Below are 22,804 nucleotides of genomic sequence, written 5' to 3' on the forward strand. Positions count from 1 at the left end.
GGTCAATAGTCCACCTGTGGGTTTGGTACAGACGGGTCAATAGTGCAACTGTGGGTTTGGTACAGACAGGTCAATAGTGCAACTGTGGGTTTGGTACAGACAGGTCAATAGTCTAACTGTGGGTTTTGGTACAGACAAGTTCAATAGTCCAACTGTGGGTTTGGTATAGACAGGTCAATAGTCAACTGTGGGTTTTGGTATAGACAGGTCAATAGTCCAACTGTGGGTTTGGTACAGACAGGTCAATAGTCTAACTGTGGGTTTTGGTACAGACAGGTCAATAATGGTCAACTGTGGGTTTGGTACAGACAGGTCAATAGTCAACTGTGGGTTTGGTACAGACAGGTCAATAGTGCAGCTGTGGGTTTTGGTATAGACAGGTCAATAGTCTAACTGTGGGTTTGGTACAGGCGAGGTCAATAGTCCACCTGTGGGTTTGGTACAGACAGGTCAATAGTCCACCTGGGTTTGTGGGTTTGGGTTTGGTACAGACAGGTCAATAGTCTAACTGTGGGTTTGGTACAGACAGGTCAATAGTCTAACTGTGGGTTTGGTACAGACAGGTCAATAGTCCAACTGTGGGTTTGGTACAGACAGCTGTGGGTTTGGTATAGACAGGTCAATAGTCAACTGTGGGTTTGTACAGGCGGGTCAATAGTCCACCTGTAGTACAGACAGGTCAATAGTGCAACTGTGGGTTTGGTACAGACAGGTCAATAGTCTAACTGTGGGTTTGGTACAGACAGGTCAATAGTCCACCTGTGGGTTTGGTACAGACAGGTCAATAGTCTAACTGTGGGTTTGGTACAGACAGGTCAATAGTCCACCCCACCTGTGGGTTTGGTACAGACAGGTCAATAGTCTAACTGTGGGTTTGGTACAGACAGGTCAATAGTCCAACTGTGGGTTTGGTACAGACAGGTCAATAGTCTAACTGTGGGTTTGGTACAAGGTCTGTCCACCTGTGGGTTTGGTACAGACGGGTCAATAGTCCAACTGTGGGTTTGGTACAGACAGGTCAATAGTCCAACTGTGGGTTTGGTACAGACAGGTCAATAGTCAACTGTGGGTTTTGGTACAGACAGGTCAATAGTCCACCTGTGGGTTTGGTACAGACGGGTCAATAGTCCACCTGTGGGTTTGGTACAGACAGGTCAATAGTCCAACTGTGGGTTTGGTACAGACAGGTCAATAGTCCAACTGTGGGTTTGGTACAGACAGGTCAATAGTCCAACTGTGGGTTTGGTACAGACAGGTCAATAGTCCAACTGTGGGTTTGGTACAGACAGGTCAATAGTCCAACTGTGGGTTTGGTACAGACAGGTCAATAGTGCAACTGTGGGTTTGGTATAGACAGGTCAATAGTCCACCTGTGGGTTTGGTACAGACAGGTCAATAGTCCACCTGTGGGTTTGTGGTCAATAGTCCACCTGTGGGTTTGGTACAGACAGGTCAATAGTCTAACTGTGGGTTTTTACAGACAGGTCAATAGTCCACCTGTGGGTTTGGTACAGACAGGTCAATAGTCTAACTGTGGGTTTGGTACAGACAGGTCAATAGTCCAACTGTGGGTTTGGTACAGACAGGTCAATAGTCCAACTGTGGGTTTGGTACAGACAGGTCAATAGTCCACCTGTGGGTTTGGTACAGACAGGTCAATAGTCCAACTGTGGGTTTTGGTACAGACAGGTCAATAGTCTAACTGTGGGTTTGGTACAGACGGGTCAATAGTCCACCTGTGGGTTTGGTACAGACAGGTCAATAGTCCACCTGTGGGTTTGGTACAGACAGGGTCTAACCTGTGGGTTTGGTACAGACGGGTCAGTCCACCTGTGGGTTTGGTACAGACAGGTCAATAGTCAACTGTGGGTTTGGTACAGACAGGTCAATAGTCCAACTGTGGGTTTGGTACAGACAGGTCAATAGTCCAACTGTGGGTTTGGTACAGACAGGTCAATAGTCCAACTGTGGGTTTGGTACAGACGGGTCAATAGTCCAACTGTGGGTTTGGTACAGACAGGTCAATAGTCCACCTGTGGGTTTGGTACAGACAGGTCAATAGTCCAACTGTGGGTTTGGTACAGACAGGTCAATAGTCCAACTGTGGGTTTGGTACAGACAGGTCAATAGTCCAACTGTGGGTTTGGTACAGACAGGTCAATAGTCCAACTGTGGGTTTGGTACAGACGGGTCAATAGTCCACCTGTGGGTTTGGTACAGACAGGTCAATAGTCCACCTGTGGGTTTGGTACAGACAGGTCAATAGTCCAACTGTGGGTTTGGTACAGACAGGTCAATAGTCTAACTGTGGGTTTGGTACAGACGGGTCAATAGTCCAACTGTGGGTTTGGTACAGACAGGTCAATAGTCCAACTGTGGGTTTGGTATAGACAGGTCAATAGTCTAACTGTGGGTTTGGTACAGACGGGTCAATAGTCCAACTGTGGGTTTGGTACAGACAGGTCAATAGTCTAACTGTGGGTTTGGTACAGACAGGTCAATAGTCCAACTGTGGGTTTGGTACAGACAGGTCAATAGTCCAACTGTGGGTTTGGTACAGACAGGTCAATAGTCCAACTGTGGGTTTGGTACAGACAGGTCAATAGTCTAACTGTGGGTTTGGTACAGACAGGTCAATAGTCCACCTGTGGGTTTGGTACAGACAGGTCAATAGTCCACCTGTGGGTTTGGTACAGACAGGTCAATAGTCTAACTGTGGGTTTGGTACAGACAGGTCAATAGTCTAACTGTGGGTTTGGTACAGACAGGTCAATAGTCCACCTGTGGGTTTGGTACAGACGGGTCAATAGTCCAGACACGGGTCAATAGTCCACCTGTGGGTTTGGTCAATAGTCCAAGACAGGTCAATAGTCCACCTGTGGGTTTGGTACAGACGGGTCAATAGTCCAACTGTGGGTTTGGTACAGACAGGGTCAATAGTCCAACTGTGGGTTTGGTACAGACAGGTCAATAGTCCAACTGTGGGTTTGGTACAGACAGGTCAATAGTCCAACTGTGGGTTTGGTACAGACAGGTCAATAGTCTAACTGTGGGTTTGGTACAGACAGGTCAATAGTCTAACTGTGGGTTTTTGGTACAGACGGGTCAATAGTCCAACTGTGGGTTTGGTACAGACAGGTCAATAGTCCACCTGTGGGTTTGGCACAGTGGTCAATAGTCCACCTGTGGGTTTGGTACAGACAGGTCAATAGTCTAACTGTGGGTTTGGTACAGACAGGTCAATAGTCCACCTGTGGGTTTGGTACAGACAGGTCAATAGTCCAACTGTGGGTTTGGTATAGACAGGTCAATAGTGCAACTGTGGGTTTGGTACAGACAGGTCAATAGTCCACCTGTGGGTTTGGTACAGACAGGTCAATAGTCCAACTGTGGGTTTGGTATAGACAGGTCAATAGTCTAACTGTGGGTTTGGTACAGACGGGTCAATAGTCCAACTGTGGGTTTGGTACAGACAGGTCAATAGTGCAACTGTGGGTTTGGTACAGACAGGTCAATAGTCCAACTGTGGGTTTGGTACAGACAGGTCAATAGTCCACCTGAAGTGTCAGGTCACTTGTGATGTATGGTGTCTGTGTGAACGAGGGGGCAGCCTTGTGATGTATGGTGTCTGTGGTGAATGAGGGGGCAGCCTTGTGATGTATGGTGTCTGTGGTGAATGAGGGGGCAGCCTTGTGATGTATGGTGTCTGTGGTGAACGAGGGGGCAGCCTTGTGATGTATGGTGTCTGTGGTGAACGAGGGGGCAGCCTTGTGATGTATGGTGTCTGGTGAATGAGGGGGCAGCCTTGTGATGTACGGTGTCTGTGGTGAACGAGGGGGCAGCCTTGTGATGTATGGTGTCTGTGGTGAATGAGGGGGAAGCCTTGTGAGGTACAGTGTCTGTGGTGAACGAGGGGGCAGCCTTGTGATGTATGGTGTCTGTGGTGAATGAGGGGGCAGCCTTGTGATGTATGGTGTCTGTGGTGAACGAGGGGGCAGCCTTGTGATGTATGGTGTCTGTGGTGAATGAGGGGGCAGCCTTGTGATGTACGGTGTCTGTGTTGAACGAGGGGGCAGCCTTGTGATGTATGGTGTCTGTGGTGAATGAGGGGGCAGCCTTGTGATGTCTGGTGAATGAGGGGGCAGCCTTGTGATGTATGGTGTCTGTGGTGAATGAGGGGGCAGCTTTGTGATGTCTGGTGAATGAGGGGGCAGCCTTGTGATGTACGGTGTCTGTGGTGAAAGGTGGTCACGACCAGGCGGTGAACGAGGCGGCCATCTTCCACGGCTGGGTGGTGCAGCAGGTGTCTGAGTTCCTGGTGACCCTGGACCGAGACCTCCAGAGGGGGGTGGGCGGACGCCTGGACTCCCTGCTGGGACAGTGCATGTATTTCGGCCTGTCCTTCAGCCGCGTTGGGCAGACTTCCGTGGCCAGCTGGCCCCGATGTTCCAGCGCGTGGCGGCCGATACCTTCCGTAAAGCTGTAGAGGAAGCCATAGACCGGTTCCAGGAGGACATGAACCTGTACACTCTGATCTCTCTCCCCTCTATGCTGGGTGGGGGCTCCATGCCAGGTACCCTCCAGCCCCCCAGTACCCAGCCAGGTACCCTCCAGCCCCCCATGACTCTGCTGGACTTCCCCCCTCTGGCCTGCTTCCTGAACAACATCTTGACGGCCTTCAACGACCTCAGGCTCTGTTGTCCCCTCGGTCTGGCCCAGCAGGTGACCAAGTACCTGGAGGACGCCCTGGTGAAGGTAACCAACGCCTGTCTGTCTCTGCTACGTCTGCTGCTACAGTTACCATAATGACATGTCTAGTCTGTCCCATGCTCTCTAGACGCGGTAGATGGGATGCTCTCTCTAGACGCGGTAGATGGGATGCTCTCTAGATGCGGTAGATGGGATGCTCTCTAGACGCGGTAGATGGGATGCTCTCTAGATGCGGTAGATGGGATGCTCTCTAGATGCGGTAGATGGGATGCTCTCTCTAGACGCGGTAGATGGGATGCTCTCTAGATGCGGTAGATGGGATGCTCTCTCTAGACGCGGTAGACGGGATGCTCTCTAGACGCGGTAGATGGGATGCTCTCTAGATGCGGTAGATGGGATGCTCTCTAGATGCGGTAGATGGGATGCTCTCTAGATGCGGTAGATGGGATGCTCTCTAGATGCGGTAGACGGATGCTCTCTAGATGCGGTAGATGGGATGCTCTCTAGATGCGGTAGATGGGATGCTCTCTAGACGCGGTAGATGGGATGCTCTCTAGACGGTAGATGGGATGCTCTCTCTAGACGCGGTAGAGGGGATGCTCTCTAGACGCGGTAGATGGGATGCTCTCTAGACGCGGTAGATGGGATGCTCTCTAGACGCGGTAGACGGGATGCTCTCTAGACGCGGTAGATGGGATGCTCTCTCTAGATGCGGTAGATGGGATGCTCTCTAGACGCGGTAGACGGGATGCTCTCTAGACGCGGTAGATGGGATGCTCTCTCTAGACGCGGTAGATGGGATGCTCTCTCTAGACGCGGTAGACGGGATGCTCTCTAGACGCGGTAGATGGGATGCTCTCTAGACGCGGTAGACGGGATGCTCTCTAGACGCGGTAGATGGGATGCTCTCTAGATGCGGTAGATGGGATGCTCTCTAGACGCGGTAGATGGGATGCTCTCTAGACGCGGTAGATGGGATGCTCTCTAGACGCGGTAGATGGGATGCTCTCTAGACGCGGTAGATGGGATGCTCTCTCTAGACGCGGTAGATGGGATGCTCTCTAGACGAGGTAGATGGGATGCTCTCTAGATGAGGTAGATGGGATGCTCTCTCTAGATGGGATGCTCTCTCTAGATGGGATGCTCTCTCTAGACGCGGTAGATGGGATGCTCTCTAGACGAGGTAGATGGGATGCTCTCTAGACGAGGTAGATGGGATGCTCTCTCTAGATGCGGTAGATGGGATGCTCTCTCTAGACGCGGTAGATGGGATGCTCTCTAGATGGGATGCTCTCTAGATGCGGTAGATGGGATGCTCTCTCTAGACGCGGTAGATGGGATGCTCTCTCTAGATGCGGTAGATGGGATGCTCTCTCTAGATGCGGTAGATGGGATGCTCTCTAGACGCGGTAGATGGGATGCTCTCTAGACGCGGTAGATGGGATGCTCTCTCTAGACGGGATGCTCTCTCTAGATGCGGTAGATGGGATGCTCTCTAGACGCGGTAGACGGGATGCTCTCTAGATGCGGTAGATGGGATGCTCTCTAGGCGCGGTAGATGGGATGCTCTCTAGACGCGGTAGATGGGATGCTCTCTTTAGATGCGGTAGATGGGATGCTCTCTCTAGACACGGTAGATGGGATGCTCTCTAGACACGGTAGATGGGATGCTCTCTAGACGCGGTAGATGGGATGCTCTCTAGACGCGGTAGATGGGATGCTCTCTAGACGCGGTAGATGGGATGCTCTCTAGACGCGGTAGATGGGATGCTCTCTCTAGACGCGGTAGATGGGATGCTCTCTCTAGACGGGATGCTCTCTAGGCGCGGTAGATGGGATGCTCTCTAGACGCGGTAGATGGGATGCTCTCTAGACGCGGTAGATGGGATGCTCTCTAGACGCGGTAGATGGGATGCTCTCTAGACGCGGTAGATGGGGATGCTCTCTAGACGCGGTAGATGGGATGCTCTCTAGACGCGGTAGATGGGATGCTCTCTAGACGCGGTAGATGGGATGCTCTCTAGGCGCGGTAGATGGGATGCTCTCTAGACGCGGTAGATGGGATGCTCTCTAGACGCGGTAGATGGGATGCTCTCTAGACGCGGTAGATGGGATGCTCTCTAGACGCGGTAGATGGGATGCTCTCTAGACGCGGTAGATGGGATGCTCTCTAGATGCGGTAGATGGGATGCTCTCTAGATGCGGTAGATGGGATGCTCTCTAGACGCGGTAGATGGGATGCTCTCTAGACGTGGTAGATGGGATGCTCTCTAGACGCGGTAGACGTGATGCTGTCTAGACGCGGTAGACGGATGCTGTCTAGACGCGGTAGATGGGATGCTGTCTAGGCGGTAGATGGGATGCTGTCTAGACGCGGTGATAGGATGCTCTCTAGACGCGGTAGATGGGATGCTCTCTAGACGCGGTAGATGGGATGCTCTCTAGACGCGGTAGATGGGATGCTCTCTAGGCGCGGTAGATGGGATGCTCTCTAGACGGTAGATGGGATGCTCTCTAGACGGTAGATGGGATGCTCTCTCTAGACGGGATGCTCTCTAGAGGCGCGGTAGATGGGATGCTCTCTAGGCGCGGTAGACGGGATGCTCTCTCTAGACAGGATGCTCTCTAGACGCGGTAGATGGGATGCTCTCTCTAGACGGGATGCTCTCTAGCTGCGGTAGATGGGATGCTCTCTCTAGACGGGATGCTCTCAGGCGCGGTAGACAGGATGCTCTCTCTAGACGGGATGCTCTCTAGACGCGGTAGATGGGATGCTCTCTCTCTGGACGGGATGCTCTCTCTAGACGCGATAGATGGGATGCTCTCTAGACGCGGTAGATGGGATGCTCTCTAGACGCGGTAGATGGGATGCTCTCTAGGCGCGGTAGATGGGATGCTCTCTAGACGCGGTAGATGGGATGCTCTCTAGCCGCGGTAGATGGGATACTCTCTCTAGACGGGGATGCTCTCTAGGCGCGGTAGATGGGATGCTCTCTAGGCGCGGTAGACGGATGCTCTCTCTAGACGGGATGCTCTCTAGACGCGGTAGATGGGATGCTCTCTCTAGACAGGATGCTCTCTCTAGACGGGATGCTCTCTAGACGGGATGCTCTCTAGACGCGGTAGATGGGATGCTCTCTCTAGACGGGATGCTCTCTCTAGACGCGGTAGATGGGATGCTCTCTAGACGCGGTAGATGGGATGCTCTCTAGACGCGGTAGATGGGATGCTCTCTAGGCGCGGTAGACGGGATGCTCTCTAGCCGCGGTAGATGGGATGCTCTCTCTAGACGGGATGCTCTCTAGGCGCGGTAGATGGGATGCTCTCTAGGCGCGGTAGACGGGATGCTCTCTAGACGGGATGCTCTCTAGACGCGGTAGATGGGATGTTTCTCTCTAGACGGGATGCTCTCTCTAGACGCGGTAGATGGGATGCTCTCTAGACGCGGTAGATGGGATGCTCTCTAGGCGCGGTAGACGGGATGCTCTCTCTAGACGGGATGCTCTCTAGACGCGGTAGATGGGATGCTCTCTCTAGACGCGGTAGATGGGATGCTCTCTAGGCGCGGTAGACGGGATGCTCTCTAGACGCGGTAGATGGGATGCTCTCTAGACGCGGTAGATGGGATGCTCTCTAGACGCGGTAGATGGGATGCTCTCTAGACGCGGTAGATGGGATGCTCTCTAGACGCGGTAGATGGGATGCTCTCTAGACGCGGTGCTCTCTCTAGATGCGAAAGCCACTGTGTCGGTGACCATGGTAGAAGTTACCCTGATAGGATCAGGTCACACTCCCTCAGACTCAAGACTCCTGTTGAAATGATTTCCTCTCTCTCCTCCCCAGGTCACCAAGTTGATCGTGGCGTTCCACCGGGCTGAAGAGACGGCCTTCAGCGACCGAGAGAAGGAGCTGTTTGTCCAATTCTGCTGTTCCTTTGCTGAGGACCTGGTCCCTTTCCTCAACCGTTGTCTACAGGTCCTGTTCCCCCCAGCACAGCTCTCTGTCATACTGGGTAAATACTCTGTCCCCCCCCCCCAGCACAGCTCTCTGTCATACTGGGTAAATACTCTGTCCCCCTCCCAGCACAGCTCTCTGTCATACTGGGTAAATACTCTGTCCCCCCAGCACAGCTCTCTGTCATACTGGGTAAATACTCTGTCCCCCCAGCACAGCTCTCTGTCATACTGGGTAAATACTCTGTCCCCCCCCAGCACAGCTCTCTGTCATACTGGGTAAATACTCTGTCCCCCCAGCTCTCTGTCATGCTGGGTAAATACTCTGCCCCCCCCCATCAGTTGGTATTTTACATGATCTCCCACCGATGCTAAAGACGAGAAGATCCACAGTACTGATGTGAAACGTGGTTTTTGTCCTCCAGGTGTCCCTCCAACTCAAGTCCACCAGTACAGCGGTCTGGGTTGTATCGATGTGAGTCCAGTCCTGGAGCCTCTGGCGTTTGTTCTTCCCAAGAGGGAGATGGTGACTCCGGTGGGAGAGGACCTCAGTGTTGAGCTGGACGGTCTCACCACAGCTGATCCTCCACCAATACTTCCTGTTGACAACCTGGGACTTCCTGTTCCTGAACCAATAGCAGGCCCGGAACCTATTGAGGAGGATCCCATGGTCTCATCCACCATATCTACTGAGTTTGTTTCCGAGACAGAACTGACCTCTGACCCTGAACTGGAAGCCATTTTGAATGACCCGAACCCTGTACTGGACGACGCAGAGAGACCAAGGGCTGACGGCCACCGTGAAGTACAGGAAGACCCTGAGTTGGAGGCCATACTGAATCCCCCAAAGCCTGTACTGACTGACCCAGAACATAACCCAGTCCTAGAGCCTGTACTGACCGCCCCAGAACATAACCCAGTCCCAGAGCTAGACAGTGAGCCATCAGAGCCTGAGGTAAACCCAGAGAGTAACCCTCAGGAGTGTTGGCAAGGTAAACTACCAATAGCCTTGAATTAATGGTTTGAATCTCAGCTTGTGTGCATTTTTACTAGTTAATTTACCATTTTCAGAATGCTTTATCATGTATATACTGCCATCTAATCTGGGTTTGACAATGTGGTAACTGGACTATGTACATTTAAAATAGTTAATTTCTACTGTAAGATGTATCTTCATTATTAAAATATATCCACAACAGAGGCGTCTTGAACTGTGTTTTTAATTAGACCAATCAAATGTCAGAGCAGGTTACAGACACAAGCCTTGAAAGTGCAAATATACCGTCAGGCTTTTACAAACTTGGTAGTTTTAGTTACTGTATGACATTATTTTGAACCCGGAATTCATTAAGTTTACCTTTAAAAAAAAAAATGTTAATTTTATACAAAACATCAGTATTAAATCCAGCTATCTTCACAGTTCAGTTTCTGGGATTTCTCTTTAGTAGAAAATGAAGATTGAAGAAAATGGCTTCCGATTCATCAACATTTCTTCTTGCGGGCAGCGTTGGGGTTGGCCCGCCTCCGACCCCCTCCCCCTCCGCCGTCTGTGATGTGCAGGTTGGCAGAGCGGCTGTAGATGTCGTGATCAGAGAAAGGTGAGCCGCCCCCGGCCAGGTAGTCTGGGTTTAAGACGTCCGTCTTCTGGCGGGCCTTATGGGACACGCGCTGCTGGGGGAAACGCTGGTCCTCCACCAGGTGGGGGTTGCTGCCATGTTTGCCCCCTTGTGGCAGGGGCAGGGAGTACTACGGGGAACAGAGAGCGGACATTAGATTAGCATTCCACCTCAATCATTTACAATAAGCAATGGTGAACGCTAGTCTCTAGCAGTAACAGAGTGAGTGTGAAGCTAGTCTCTAGCAGTAACAGAGTGGAGAAGTCTAGCAGTAACAGAGTGGAGAAGCTAGTCTCTAGCAGTAACAGACTGGAGAAGCTAGTCTGTAGCAGTAACAGAGTGGAGAAGCTAGTCTGTAGCAGTAACAGAGTGGAGAAGCTAGTCTGTAGAAGCTAGTCTGTAGCAGTAACAGAGTGGAGAAGCTAGTCTCTAGCAGTAACAGAGTGGAGAAGCTAGTCTGTAGCAGTAACAGAGTGGAGAAGCTGCAGTCTACAGTAACAAAGTGGAGAAGCTAGCTAGCAGTAACAGAGTGGAGAAGCTAGTCTGTAGCAGTAACAAAGTGGAGAAGCTAGTCTGCAGCTGCTACAGTAACAAAGTGGAGAAGCTAGTCTGTAGCAGTAACAGAGTGGAGAAAGTCTGCAGCAGCAACAAAGTCTGTCTCTAGCAGTAACAGAGTGGAGAAGCTAGTCTGTAGCAGTAACAGAGTGGAGAAGCTAGTCTGTAGCAGCAACAAAGTGGAGAAGCTAGTCTCTAGCAGTAACAGAGTGGAGAAGCTAGTCTGTAGCAGCAACAAAGTGGAGAAGCTAGTCTGTAGCAGTAACAGAGTGGAGAAGCTAGTCTGTAGCAGAAACAGAGTGGAGAAGCTAGTCTGTAGCAGCAACAAAGTGGAGAAGCTAGTCTGCAGCTGCTACAGTAACAAAGTGGAGAAGCTAGTCTGTAGCAGTAACAGAGTGGAGAAGCTAGTCTGTAGCAGTAACAGAGTGGAGAAGCTAGTCTGTAGCAGTAACAAAGTGGAGAAGCTAGTCTGTAACAGAGTGGAGAAGCTAGTCTGTAACAGAGTGGAGAAGCTAGTCTGTAACAGAGTGGAGAAGCTAGTCTGCAGCTGCTACAGTAACAGAGTGGAGAAGCTAGTCTCTAGCAGTAACAGAGTGGAGAAGCTAGTCTCTAGCAGTAACAGAGTGGAGAAGCTAGTCTGTAGCAGTAACAGAGTGGAGAAGCTAGTCTCTAGCAGTAACAGAGTGGAGAAGCTAGTCTGTAGCAGTAACAGAGTGGAGAAGCTAGTCTGTAGCAGTAACAGAGTGGAGAAGCTAGTCTGTAGCAGAAACAGAGTGGAGAAGCTAGTCTGTAGCAGTAACAGAGTGGAGAAGCTAGTCTGTAGCAGTAACAGAGTGGAGAAGCTAGTCTGTAGCAGTAACAAAGTGGAGAAGCTAGTCTGTAGCAGTAACAGAGTGGAGAAGCTAGTCTGTAGCAGTAACAGAGTGGAGAAGCTAGTCTCTAGCAGTAACAGAGTGGAGAAGCTAGTCTGTAGCAGTAACAGAGTGGAGAAGCTAGACTGTAGCAGTAACAGAGTGGAGAAGCTAGTCTCTAGCAGTAAGAGTGGAGAAGCTAGTCTCTAGCAGTAAGAGTGGAGAAGCTAGTCTCTAGCAGTAAGAGTGGAGAAGCTAGTCTCTAGCAGTAAGAGTGGAGAAGCTAGTCTCTAGCAGTAACAGAGTGGAGAAGCTAGTCTCTAGCAGTAACAGAGTGGAGAAGCTAGTCTCTAGCAGTAACAGAGTGGAGAAGCTAGTCTCTAGCAGTAACAGAGTGGAGAAGCTAGTCTCTAGCAGTAACAGAGTGGAGAAGCTAGACTGCAGGTAGCTTCGTGGTTAGTGTTGAGCCAGTAACTGAAAGGTTGCTGGATCAAATCCCAGAGCTGACAAGGTGAAAATCTGTTCTGAACACGGCAGTTAACCCACTGTTCCCCTGAACAAGGTAGTTAACCCACTGTTCCCCTGAACAAGGTAGTGAACCCACTGTTCCCCTGAACAAGGTAGTTAACCCACTGTCCCCCTGAACAAGGTAGTTAACCCACTGTTCCCCTGAACAAGGCAGTTAACCCACTGTTCCCCTGAACAAGGCAGTGAACCCACTGTTCCCCTGAACACGGCAGTTAACCCACTGTTCCCCTGAACAAGGCAGTGAACCCACTGTTCCCCTGAACACGGCAGTTAACCCACTGTTCCCCTGAACAAGGTAGATAAATGCATTCTGTTGTACAACTGACTAGGTACCCCCTTTCCCCAACTGACAACTGACTAGGTACCCCCCCCCCCCTTTCCCCAACTGACAACTGACTAGGTACCCCCCTTTCCCCAACTGACTAGGTACCCCCCTTTCCCCAACTGACTAGGTACCCCCCTTTCCCCAACTGACTAGGTACCACCCCCCTTTCCCCAACTGACTAGGTACCCCCCTTTCCCCAACTGACTAGGTACCACCCCCTTTCCCCAACTGACTAGGTACCACCCCCCTTTCCCCAACTGACTAGGTACCACCCCCCTTCCCCAACTGACTAGGTACCACCCCCCTTTCCCCAACTGACTAGGTACCACCCCCCTTTCCCCAACTGACTAGGGGTGGAAGATGTTTCCTACTACAGTATGATGTGGGTCTGGTCCCATTTCATCCACTTACCTGTTTCCTTTGGGGTTGAAGACGTTTCCTCACAGTATGATGTGGGTCTGGTACCATTTCATCCACTTACCCTGTTTCCTTTGAAGACGTTTCCTACCACAGTATGACGTGGGTCTGGTACCATTTCATCCACTTACCCTCTTTGGGGTTGAAGACGTTTCCTACCACAGTATGATGTGGGTCTGGTACCATTTCATCCACTTACCCTGTTTCCTACTACAGTATGATGTGGGTCTGGTCCCATTTCATCCACTTACCCTGTTTCCTTTGGGGTTGAAGACGTTTCCTACCACAGTATGACGTGGGTCTGGTACCATTTCATCCACTTACCCTGTTTCCTTTGGGGTTGAAGACGTTTCCTACCACAGTATGATGTGGGTCTGGTACCATTTCATCCACTTACCCTGTTTCCTTTGGGGTGGAAGAGGTTTCCTACTACAGTATGATGTGGGTCTGGTACCATTTCATCCACTTACCCTGTTTCCTTTGGGGTTGAAGACGTTTCCTACCACAGTATGATGTGGGTCTGGTACCATTTCATCCACTTACCCTCTTCCCTTTGGGGTTGAGCACTTTGGGGTTCTTTGAGAAATGCATCTGGATGTTTCCGTCCTCGCTGACAGTCACTGCTATCTTCTTCAGCGTTCTGTTGCCACAGTGTGGACAGAAAACCTTATTCATGTTGGTGGTGGTCCTACAACAGAGAGAGAAGGTCAGACTGTCCGTTTGAATTAAGCTTCTTAAAGACCAAGGTTGAGAACAAGTTTACTAAAAAGTTGTCTAATTACTAAAAACGGGTCCTCGTGACATCAACGGGTGTTTTTAAATTTACTGCGAACACGGAACCCAGACCGGCTGCGCCGTCGTGCGTAAATGTATTTTGTCCCCCGACACCAAACGCGATATCAAAACAAACGGAACCAATGACATTCATTTGGGGTCGAAAAGCATTAAACATGTCTGGCAAAGCTTGTTTTATTTGTCCTATTTAGCTAGTTAGCTAGCAAGTGCTGGCTAATTTGTCCTATTTAGCTAGTTAGCTAGCAAGTGCTGGCTAATTTGTCCTATTTAGCTAGCTTGCTGTTGCTAGCTAATTTGTCCTATTTAGCTAGCTTGCTGTTGCTAACTAATTTGTCCTATTTAGTTAGCTTGCTGTTGCTAGCTAATTTGTCCTATTTAGCTAGCTTGCTGTTGCCAGATAATTTGTCCTATTTAGCTAGCTTGCTGTTGCCAGATAATTTGTCCTATTTAGCTAGCTTGCTGTTGCTAGCTAATTTGTCCTGGGATGTAAACATTGAGTTGTTGTTTTACCTGAAATGCACAAGGTCCTCTACTCTGACAATTAATCCACACATAAAACGGTCAACCGAATCGTTTCTAGTCATCTCTCCTCCTTCCAGGCTTTTTCATCTTTGAACTTATATGGTGATTGGCATCTACACTTTTATAGTATTACCATGACAACCGGCAAAACATTTAGTCTTTCAATCACCCACGTGGGTATAACCAATGAGGAGATGGCATGTGGGTACCTGCTTCTATAAACCAATGAGGAGATGGGTACCTGCTTCTATAAACCAATGAGGAGATGGCATGTGGGTACCTGCTTCTATAGACCAATGAGGAGATGACATGCGGGTACCTGCTTCTATAAACCAATGAGGAGATGGCATGCGGGTACCTGCTTCTATAAACCAATGAGGAGATGGCATGTGGGTACCTGCTTCTATAAACCAATGAGGAGATGGCATGTGGGTACCTGCTTCTATAAACCAATGAGATGGCACGTGGATACCTGCTTCTATAAACCAATGAGGAGATGACACGCGGGTACCTGCTTCTATAAACCAATGAGATGGCACGTGGATACCTGCTTCTATAAACCAATGAGATGACACGCGGGTACCTGCTTCTATAAACCAATGAGGAGATGGCACACGGGTACCCGCTTCCATAAAACCAATGAGGAGATGGCACGTGGGTACCTGCTTCTATAAACCAATGAGATGGCACGTGGATACCTGCTTCTATAAACCAATGAGATGACACGCGGGTACCTGCTTCTATAAACCAATGAGGAGATGGCACACGGGTACCCGCTTCCATAAAACCAATGAGGAGATGGCACGTGGGTACCTGTTTCTATAAACCAATGAGGAGATGGCACGTGGGTACCTGCTTCTATAGACCAATGAGGAGATGGCACGTGGGTACCTGCTTCTATAGACCAATGAGATGAGAGGCAGGACTTCTATTTGGCCAACGCAGGTTGGCGCAGACGCAGGTTGGCGCAGACGCAGGTTGGCGCAGACGCAGGTTGGCGCAGACGCAGGTTGGCGCAGACGCAGGTTGGCGCGGACGCAGGTTGGCGCAGACGCAGGTTGGCGCAGACGCAGGTTGGCGCAGACGCAGGTTGGCGCAGACGCAGGTTGGCGCAGACGCAGGTTGGCGCAGACGCAGGTTGGCGCAGACGCCAGGCAGTGTGGGCGTAATAATTGAATAACACGTATTTGTAAATGTATTTGACGAGGTGAGCGTTCAGCGTGGAAGAGGTACTCACTTAAAACAGGCGTGGCATCGCAGGATGTGATTCCTGGCCTGTTTGATCAGCATCCCATTCACAGAGAGGACATGGAGCCCGATCTGAATCAGGACGTTCTGTTGAACAAACCGGCTGCAGTCAACAGTCGACCGACCAACCGCATGGTTCTGAATGTGTACATCTAAAATGGGGTCTCAACAGAATTTAATCAACTTTTAAGTAATCAGCGTCAACTATTACCACTCGGGGACAGTTACGTAGACAAAGAGGAGATCGCTGAACTATTGGAGTTCATTTAACCAGAATCTTAAATATTAAGTCCCAAATGGCAACCCAATTCCCTATATAGTGTACTACTTATGCACTACCTATGGGCCCTGGTTAGAAGTAGTGCATTATCAAGGGGTCCATTTGGGCCTCAGTACCTGCATAGCGAAGTCGGTGGTGAGACACGCCACTTTAACGTCCACAGGCGACGCCCAGATCCCCGTCTCCATCTGGACCTGTTTAATGTTGCTAGGGGTGATCCAACCGCCGCCATCCTCCTCTTCCTCCTCCTCTTCCTCCTCCGATCCACTGCCGTGCTCCTCTGAATGATTCTTTGAGTGTTTGTGTTCCTCTGACCCGGTCTCAGGTTCTGTGTGGACAGTGTCTGCTGCTCCACTGTCTGATATTGACAGGTCCTCAATGTTCTGCAGGTAAATAACAAGGACCACATCAATTCATCAGAGACAGAGAGACACACAGAGAGACACACAGAGAGAGGCAGGCAGAGAGAGACACACAGAGAGACACACAGAGAGAGGCAGAGAGAGACAGAGAGAGACACAGAGAGACACACAGAGAGAGGCAGAGAGAGGCAGAGAGACACACAGAGAGACACACAGAGAGAGGCAGAGAGAGACACACAGAGAGAGGCAGAGAGAGACACACAGAGAGAGGCAGAGAGAGACAGAGAGAGACACACAGAGAGAGGCAGAGAGAGACACACAGAGAGAGGCAGAGAGACACAGAGAGACACACAGAGAGAGAGACACACAGAGAGAGACACACAGAGAGAGACACAGAGAGAGAGAGAGACAGACACAGAGAGACAGACAGAGACAGAGAGAGAGACAGAGGCAGAGAGAGAGAGAGAGAGTAAGTCAGAGGTAGTGTGTGTTCTCGTTATAGCAGGTCAGAGGTAGTGTGTGTTCTCGTTATAGCAGGTCAGAGGTAGTGTGTGTTCTCGTTATAGCAGGTCAGAGGTAGTGTGTGTTCTAGTTATAGCAGGTCAGAGGTAGTGTGTGTTCTAGGTATAGCAGGTCAGAGGTAGTGTGTGTTCTAGTTATAGCAGGTCAGAGGTAGTGTGTGTTCTAGGTATAGCAGGTCAGAGGTAGTGTGTGTTCTAGGTATAGCAGGTCAGAGGTAGTGTGTGTTCTAGTTATAGCAGGTCAGAGGTAGTGTGTGTTCTAGGTATAGCAGGTCAGAGGTAGTGTGTGTTCTCGTTATAGCAGGTCAGAGGTAGTGTGTGTTCTAGTTATAGCAGGTCAGAGGTAGTGTGTGTTCTAGTTATAGCAGGTCAGAGGTAGTGTGTGTTCTAGTTATAGCAGGTCAGAGGTAGTGTGTGTTCTAGTTATAGCAGGTCAGAGGTAGTGTGTGTTCTAGTTATAGCAGGTCAGAGGTAGTGTGTGTGTTCTACTCACCACTAGTTCCAGCAGATTGGTGTCGAAGCAGGGCAGAGGATTCCTCCAGAACTGGAAGCTGTTGTACTCTCCGATCTCTGGAGGGTTATAGCTGTGCTGTGTCTGTGCTGCTGGCCTCCGTCTGCCACTGAACAGCCCATCAGCTGGCCTCTGGACCACGGAGGAGAAGAGGAGAACTCTTAACTATTATTCTAGATGGTTGGTTCAGAAGTGGTTGATTGGTACTAATGATCATCCCAGATGTCTTTTTAAGTTGTTCATTTACTTGGTCTAACACCTCAACACGGATCAGTACTCTGGTTAACAACAGAGTTGATTTCATGTCATTGTTTGGCCTTGCCAGCAGCAGACCACCCTGCATACCACTATGTTAACCAGCAGCAGACCACCCTGCATACCACTATGTTAACCAGCAGCAGACCACCCTGCATACCACTATGTTAACCAGCAGCAGACCACCCTGCATCCCACTATGTTAACCAGCAGCAGACCACCCTGCATACCACTATGTTAACCAGCAGCATACCACCCTGCAGACCACTATGTTAACCAGCAGCATACCACCCTGCATCCCACTATGTTAACCAGCAGCAGACCACCCTGCATCCCACTGTTGGCTTTAACCAGCAGCAGACCACCCTGCATCCTACTGTTGGCTTTAACCAGCAGCAGACCACCCTGCATCCCACTGCTGGCTTTAACCAGCAGCAGACCACCCTGCATCCCACTATGTTAACCAGCAGCAGACCGCCCTGCATCCTACTGTTGGCTTTAACCAGCAGCAGACCACCCTGCACCCTACTGCTGGCTTTAACCAGCAGCAGACCACCCTGCATACCACTGCTGGCATTAACCAGCAGCAGACCACCCTGCATCCTACTGTTGGCTTTAACCAGCAGCAGACCACCCTGCATACCACTGTTGGCTTTAACCAGCAGCAGACCACCCTGCATACCACTGCTGGCTTTAACCAGCAGCAGACCACCCTGCATCCCACTGCTGGCTTTAACCAGCAGCAGACCACCCTGCATCCTACTGTTGGCTTTAACCAGCAGCAGACCACCCTGCATCCTACTGCTGGCTTTAACCAGCAGCAGACCACCCTGCATCCTACTGCTGGCTTTAACCAGCAGCAGACCACCCTGCATCCTACTGTTGGCTTTAACCAGCAGCAGACCACCCTGTATCCCACTGCTGGCTTTAACCAGCAGCAGACCACCCTGTATCCCACTGCTGGCTTTAACCAGCAGCAGACCACCCTGCATCCTACTGTTGGCTTTAACCAGCAGCAGACCACCCTGTATCCCACTGCTGGCTTTAACCAGCAGCAGACCACCCTGCATCCTACTGTTGGCTTTAACCAGCAGCAGACCACCCTGCATCCCACTGCTGGCTTTAACCAGCAGCAGACCACCCTGTATCCCACTGTTGGCTTTAACCAGCAGCAGACCACCCTGTATCCCACTGCTGGCTTTAACCAGCAGCAGACCACCCTGTATCCCACTGCTGGCTTTAACCAGCAGCAGACCACCCTGCATCCCACTGTGTTAACCAGCAGCAGACCACCCTGTATCCCACTGTTTTAACCAGCAGCAGACCACCCTGCATCCCACTGCTGGCTTTAACCAGCAGCAGACCACCCTGTATCCCACTGCTGGCTTTAACCAGCAGCAGACCACCCTGTATCCCACTGTTGGCTTTAACCAGCAGCAGACCACCCTGCATCCCACTGCTGGCTTTAACCAGCAGCAGACCACCCTGCATCCTACTGTGTTAACCAGCAGCAGACCACCCTGTATCCCACTGCTGGCTTTAACCAGCAGCAGACCACCCTGTATCCCACTGTTGGCTTTAACCAGCAGCAGACCACCCTGTATCCCACTGCTGGCTTTAACCAGCAGCAGACCACCCTGTATCCCACTGCTGGCTTTAACCAGCAGCAGACCACCCTGTATCCCACTGTTGGCTTTAACCAGCAGCAGACCACCCTGCATCCCACTGCTGAGCAGACCACCCTGTATCCCACTGTTGGCTTTAACCAGCAGCAGACCACCCTGCATACCACTGCTGGCTTTAACCAGAAGCATACCACCCTGCATCCCACTGCTGGCTTTAACCAGCAGCAGAACACCCTGCATACCACTGTTGGCTTTAACCAGCAGCAGACCACCCTGCATACCACTGCTGACTTGCTTCTGAAGCTAAGCAGGGTTGGTCCTGGTCAGTCCCTGGATGGGAGACCAGATGCTGCTGGAAGTGGTGTTGGAGGGCCAGTAAGAGGCACTCGTTCCTCTGGTCTAAAAGAAAATATCCCAATCCCCCAGGGCAGTGATTGGGGACACTGCCCTGTGTAGGGTGCCGTCTTTCGGATGGGACGTTAAACGAGTGTCCTGACTCTCTGAGGTCATTAAAAGATCCCATGGCTCTTATCGTAAGAGTAGAGGTGTGAACCCCGGTGTCCTGCCTCTCTGTGGTCACTAAAGATCCCATGGCTCTTATCGTAAGAGTAGAGGTGTGAACCCCGGTGTCCTGCCTCTCTGAGGTCACTAAAGATCCCATGGCTCTTATCGTAAGAGTAGAGGTGTGAACCCCGGTGTCCTGCCTCTCTGTGGTCACTAAAGATCCCATGGCTCTTATCGTAAGAGTAGAGGTGTGAACCCCGGTGTCCTGCCTCTCTGAGGTCACTAAAGATCCCATGGCTCTTATCGTAAGAGTAGAGGTGTTAACCCCGGTGTCCTCACTAAATTCCCAATCTGGCACCCAAACCATCACGGTCACCTAATAATCCCCAGTTTACAATTGGCTCATTCATCCCCCTCCTCTCCCCTGTAACTATTCCCCAGGTCGTTGCTGCAAATGAGAATGTGTTCTCAGTCAACTGACCTGGTAAAATAACGGATAAATATATATATATTTTTGAAACTGTACCTTTGAGGGGAAGTGGAACCCTGCCACGCCAACGGGAGCCTCTGGATGTCTCCTTGTACTGCACACCTGGACCTGACGACAGACGACATGTCAAAGCTGTGATGTGGACCTCGAGACACCTACAATACTCAGGGTTCTGTGTGATAACTAGTCTGTTTCACTGGTTGTGTCCCACATGGCACCCTGTTCCCTATATAGTGCACTACTTTAGACCAGAGTCCTATGGGACCCTATTCCCTATATAGTGCAGAAAGAATATAGGGTTCCATTTGACCTCAGATCTCATTGTTCCCTGTCTCACCTTGATCTCAGGTCTCATTGTTCCCTGTCTCACCTTGACCTCAGATGTCATTGTTCCCGGTCTCACCTTGACCTCAGGTTCTTTCTTCAGGTGGTCCGTCCCGACGTTTTCCCTCTCCAACTGGTATGTCAGAGCCAACACCTTGATGTCTGTGGCAGAAAGGCTGGGGTAGTCTCCCGTCTTCTTGGAGAACTCAGTCACTGAACACGGACCTCAACACTCAGTACCAGCATCACAATTCATGAAATACCATCAACAACTATAGAAGTGATGTCCTATACCTAGGATAGGGTAAGTAAGGGTAAGTAATCCTTCCCCCAAAAAAAAAAAAAAAAGATTTAGATGCAAGTGGCTGTTCCACTGGATGTCATAAGGTGAATGCACCAATTTGTAAGTCGCTCTGGATAAGAGCGTCTGCTAAATGACTTAAATGTAATGTAAATGAGAGGCAGATTTGTATTCAAAAACACAATATCCAGCACAACAAATCAAACAACCAAAACTGACCAAAATGAGTCATTTAAAAACCTTAGCTACCTAATCTGATGTCCTCTGGGTGCGGCTCTCTGAAGTTGAGTTGATATGGTAGGAATGACAGGCTCCTCCGGGTTGGCTTGTCCCGAATTTCCTCGACTACATCCTTCAGCGTGTAGATATTCTTCCCGATGTCCTACAAAATAAATACATGTATATATACATATGGGGGGGAAGGGCAATATTTACAGTAATGTATAAATTATAATATACGCAGCTACATGATGTTGATGTGGCCATTTAAACAGGATGGACCACGTTAACTCGCTATCCAGACCTGACATCAGGCACGCAGTTTGTGATAAAAAGTTACTCGTATTAAATACTTCTGATCCTGGGGAACGGAACACCTGAAGAACATCTCTACATCTCTCTCTGTGACACAGTTTAAACCTCACCTGAAGAAGTGCTTTCTTCAAAATCCTCCTGCGTCTACGACAACATGTTCCACCATGGAAGCCGCCATCTTGGATAGCGACGTCGGCGTCATCACCACAACCAATCAGAAGACCGGAAGTAGTTCTCTCGCTGTACGTGATTTGAGAGACAGGGCGTCGTGTGACGTCTTGTTGATGTTGTTGCCGTAGAGGAAGATGGCGGCTCGCTGGAGTAGTGAGAATGTGGTGGTGGAATTGCGAGACGCGCAGGTACTTGAGTAAAACAGGGTTTAATTCAGAGTTGGGTGACATGTAACTAGCTAATGCGCAATGTGTTGCCAAAGAGATAACTTTCCCCTTCTGTCTGTGGTGTTGTCATGCTGTTCCGAGTGAAACAGGTGGGAGCTGTTATCCTTCTGAGTAGTCAGAGAGTATCTGAAAGTGTCACAGTTAAATGATGTCACACTCAGTCGCAGGATTGTTGAATTTTTGTTTCAATGTCTAACCAGGTCACACATCCAGTGTTCAGACAGTGTTTTGTTTCAACAGGTCTAATGCACCAGGTCACACATCCAGTGTTCAGACAGTGTTTTGTTTCAACAGGTCTAATGCACCAGGTCAGACATCCAGTGTTCAGACAGTGTTTTGTTACACCAGGTCTAATGCACCAGGTCACACATCCAGTGTTCAGACAGTGTTTTGTTTCAACAGGTCTAATGCACCAGGTCAGACATCCAGTGTTCAGACAGTGTTTTGTTACACCAGGTCACACATACAGACATTGTTCCGGGCACAAGATGTCGCAGCAACATTTAGCAGGGAAAAACAAAAACTCACCAAACATGCTGCACTGCTGACTCAGATGCTGCTGGCTAAATGGTTTTAAAATGGCCCTCTGCATCATAATGCTCACATGCTCTTCATTGACTAGTAAACTCACCAAACATGCTGCACTGCTGACTCAGATGCTGCTGGCTAAATGGTTTTAAAATGGCCCTCTGCATCATAATGCTCACATGCTCTTCATTGACTAGTAAACTCACCACACATGCTACAGAATAATAATAGTCGTCATTTTTGGTCACAGGTCCAGGAATGGCTGGAGAATTGCAACGTTTACCTGGAGATAACTCTGCAGATAGCACTGCTGGGTGTTTTAAAAAGTCATGGTCAATTGCATAATAATATTTTTTAGAAAAAAAAATGTTTGACTTTAATTTACATTTATCTGTAGAAACTATAAGAATAGAAAGTTTCAGAGCTTTTGTGAAGCATCGCAGCAGAGTTGAAAAATGTACGTCAATTAGATTGTAGCCTCCATTAATGTATCTGCAGTATTACAGCTGATCTGCTCCTGAACAACGTAAACAACCATAATAACATGCTGTTATCTTTCCAGGCCACTGCCATGTCCGTGGACTGCCTGGGTCGACATGCTGTCCTGTCAGGGTGTGTACCAGTCCTTTACCACACATTACAGCACCTTCA

General features: G+C 49.9%; 1 protein-coding gene, 3 long non-coding RNA genes and 1 pseudogene across 12 annotated transcripts; 3 read left to right on the top strand and 2 right to left on the bottom strand.

Moving 5' to 3' along the window:
* Positions 1-32: 32 nt before the first annotated feature.
* On the top strand, positions 33-2,885 carry LOC127926907 (uncharacterized). 2 transcript variants are annotated; one of them, XR_008125406.1, is made up of 7 exons: positions 33-103; positions 679-814; positions 1,188-1,357; positions 1,690-1,757; positions 1,953-2,190; positions 2,293-2,734; positions 2,864-2,885. It is a non-coding gene; the product is annotated as an uncharacterized LOC127926907 (long non-coding RNA). The 2 variants fall into 2 exon arrangements; XR_008125405.1 differs by lacking the exon at positions 2,864-2,885 and having other exon boundaries at positions 2,293-2,428; positions 2,633-2,781.
* Positions 35-3,345, bottom strand: LOC127926908 (uncharacterized). 6 transcript variants are annotated; one of them, XR_008125411.1, is made up of 8 exons: positions 3,184-3,345; positions 2,646-2,781; positions 2,204-2,373; positions 2,034-2,135; positions 1,498-1,599; positions 1,133-1,302; positions 833-934; positions 35-116 (listed from the first exon to the last, which is right to left on the bottom strand). It is a non-coding gene; the product is annotated as an uncharacterized LOC127926908 (long non-coding RNA). The 6 variants fall into 6 exon arrangements; XR_008125412.1 differs by lacking the exon at positions 2,034-2,135; XR_008125409.1 differs by lacking the exon at positions 1,498-1,599 and having other exon boundaries at positions 1,133-1,336; positions 2,034-2,101.
* An 877-nt stretch (positions 3,346-4,222) lies between these two features.
* LOC127926906 (conserved oligomeric Golgi complex subunit 8-like) lies at positions 4,223-9,861 on the top strand (annotated as a pseudogene). The gene is made up of 3 exons (XR_008125404.1): positions 4,223-4,755; positions 8,554-8,722; positions 9,089-9,861. The product of XR_008125404.1 is annotated as a conserved oligomeric Golgi complex subunit 8-like (transcript).
* A 4-nt stretch (positions 9,862-9,865) lies between these two features.
* LOC118382601 (RNA-binding protein NOB1) lies at positions 9,866-21,394 on the bottom strand. Its single transcript, XM_052512546.1, is given in 10 exon segments — positions 9,866-10,409; positions 13,499-13,643; positions 15,510-15,607; positions 15,917-16,183; positions 17,177-17,326; positions 20,105-20,176; positions 20,472-20,605; positions 20,943-21,075; positions 21,338-21,357; positions 21,360-21,394. Coding segments are annotated over 10 exon segments (1,317 nt in total). The 5' UTR covers position 21,394; the 3' UTR covers positions 9,866-10,145.
* On the top strand, positions 10,599-11,814 carry LOC127926909 (uncharacterized). 2 transcript variants are annotated; one of them, XR_008125414.1, is made up of 3 exons: positions 10,599-10,738; positions 10,795-10,913; positions 11,467-11,814. It is a non-coding gene; the product is annotated as an uncharacterized LOC127926909 (long non-coding RNA). The 2 variants fall into 2 exon arrangements; XR_008125413.1 differs by lacking the exon at positions 11,467-11,814 and adding an exon at positions 11,173-11,434.
* Positions 21,395-22,804: the final 1,410 nt, after the last annotated feature.

The sequence above is a fragment of the Oncorhynchus keta genome, unplaced genomic scaffold (assembly GCF_023373465.1).
Source record: "Oncorhynchus keta strain PuntledgeMale-10-30-2019 unplaced genomic scaffold, Oket_V2 Un_contig_8619_pilon_pilon, whole genome shotgun sequence".
Lineage (NCBI taxonomy): Eukaryota > Metazoa > Chordata > Actinopteri > Salmoniformes > Salmonidae > Oncorhynchus > Oncorhynchus keta.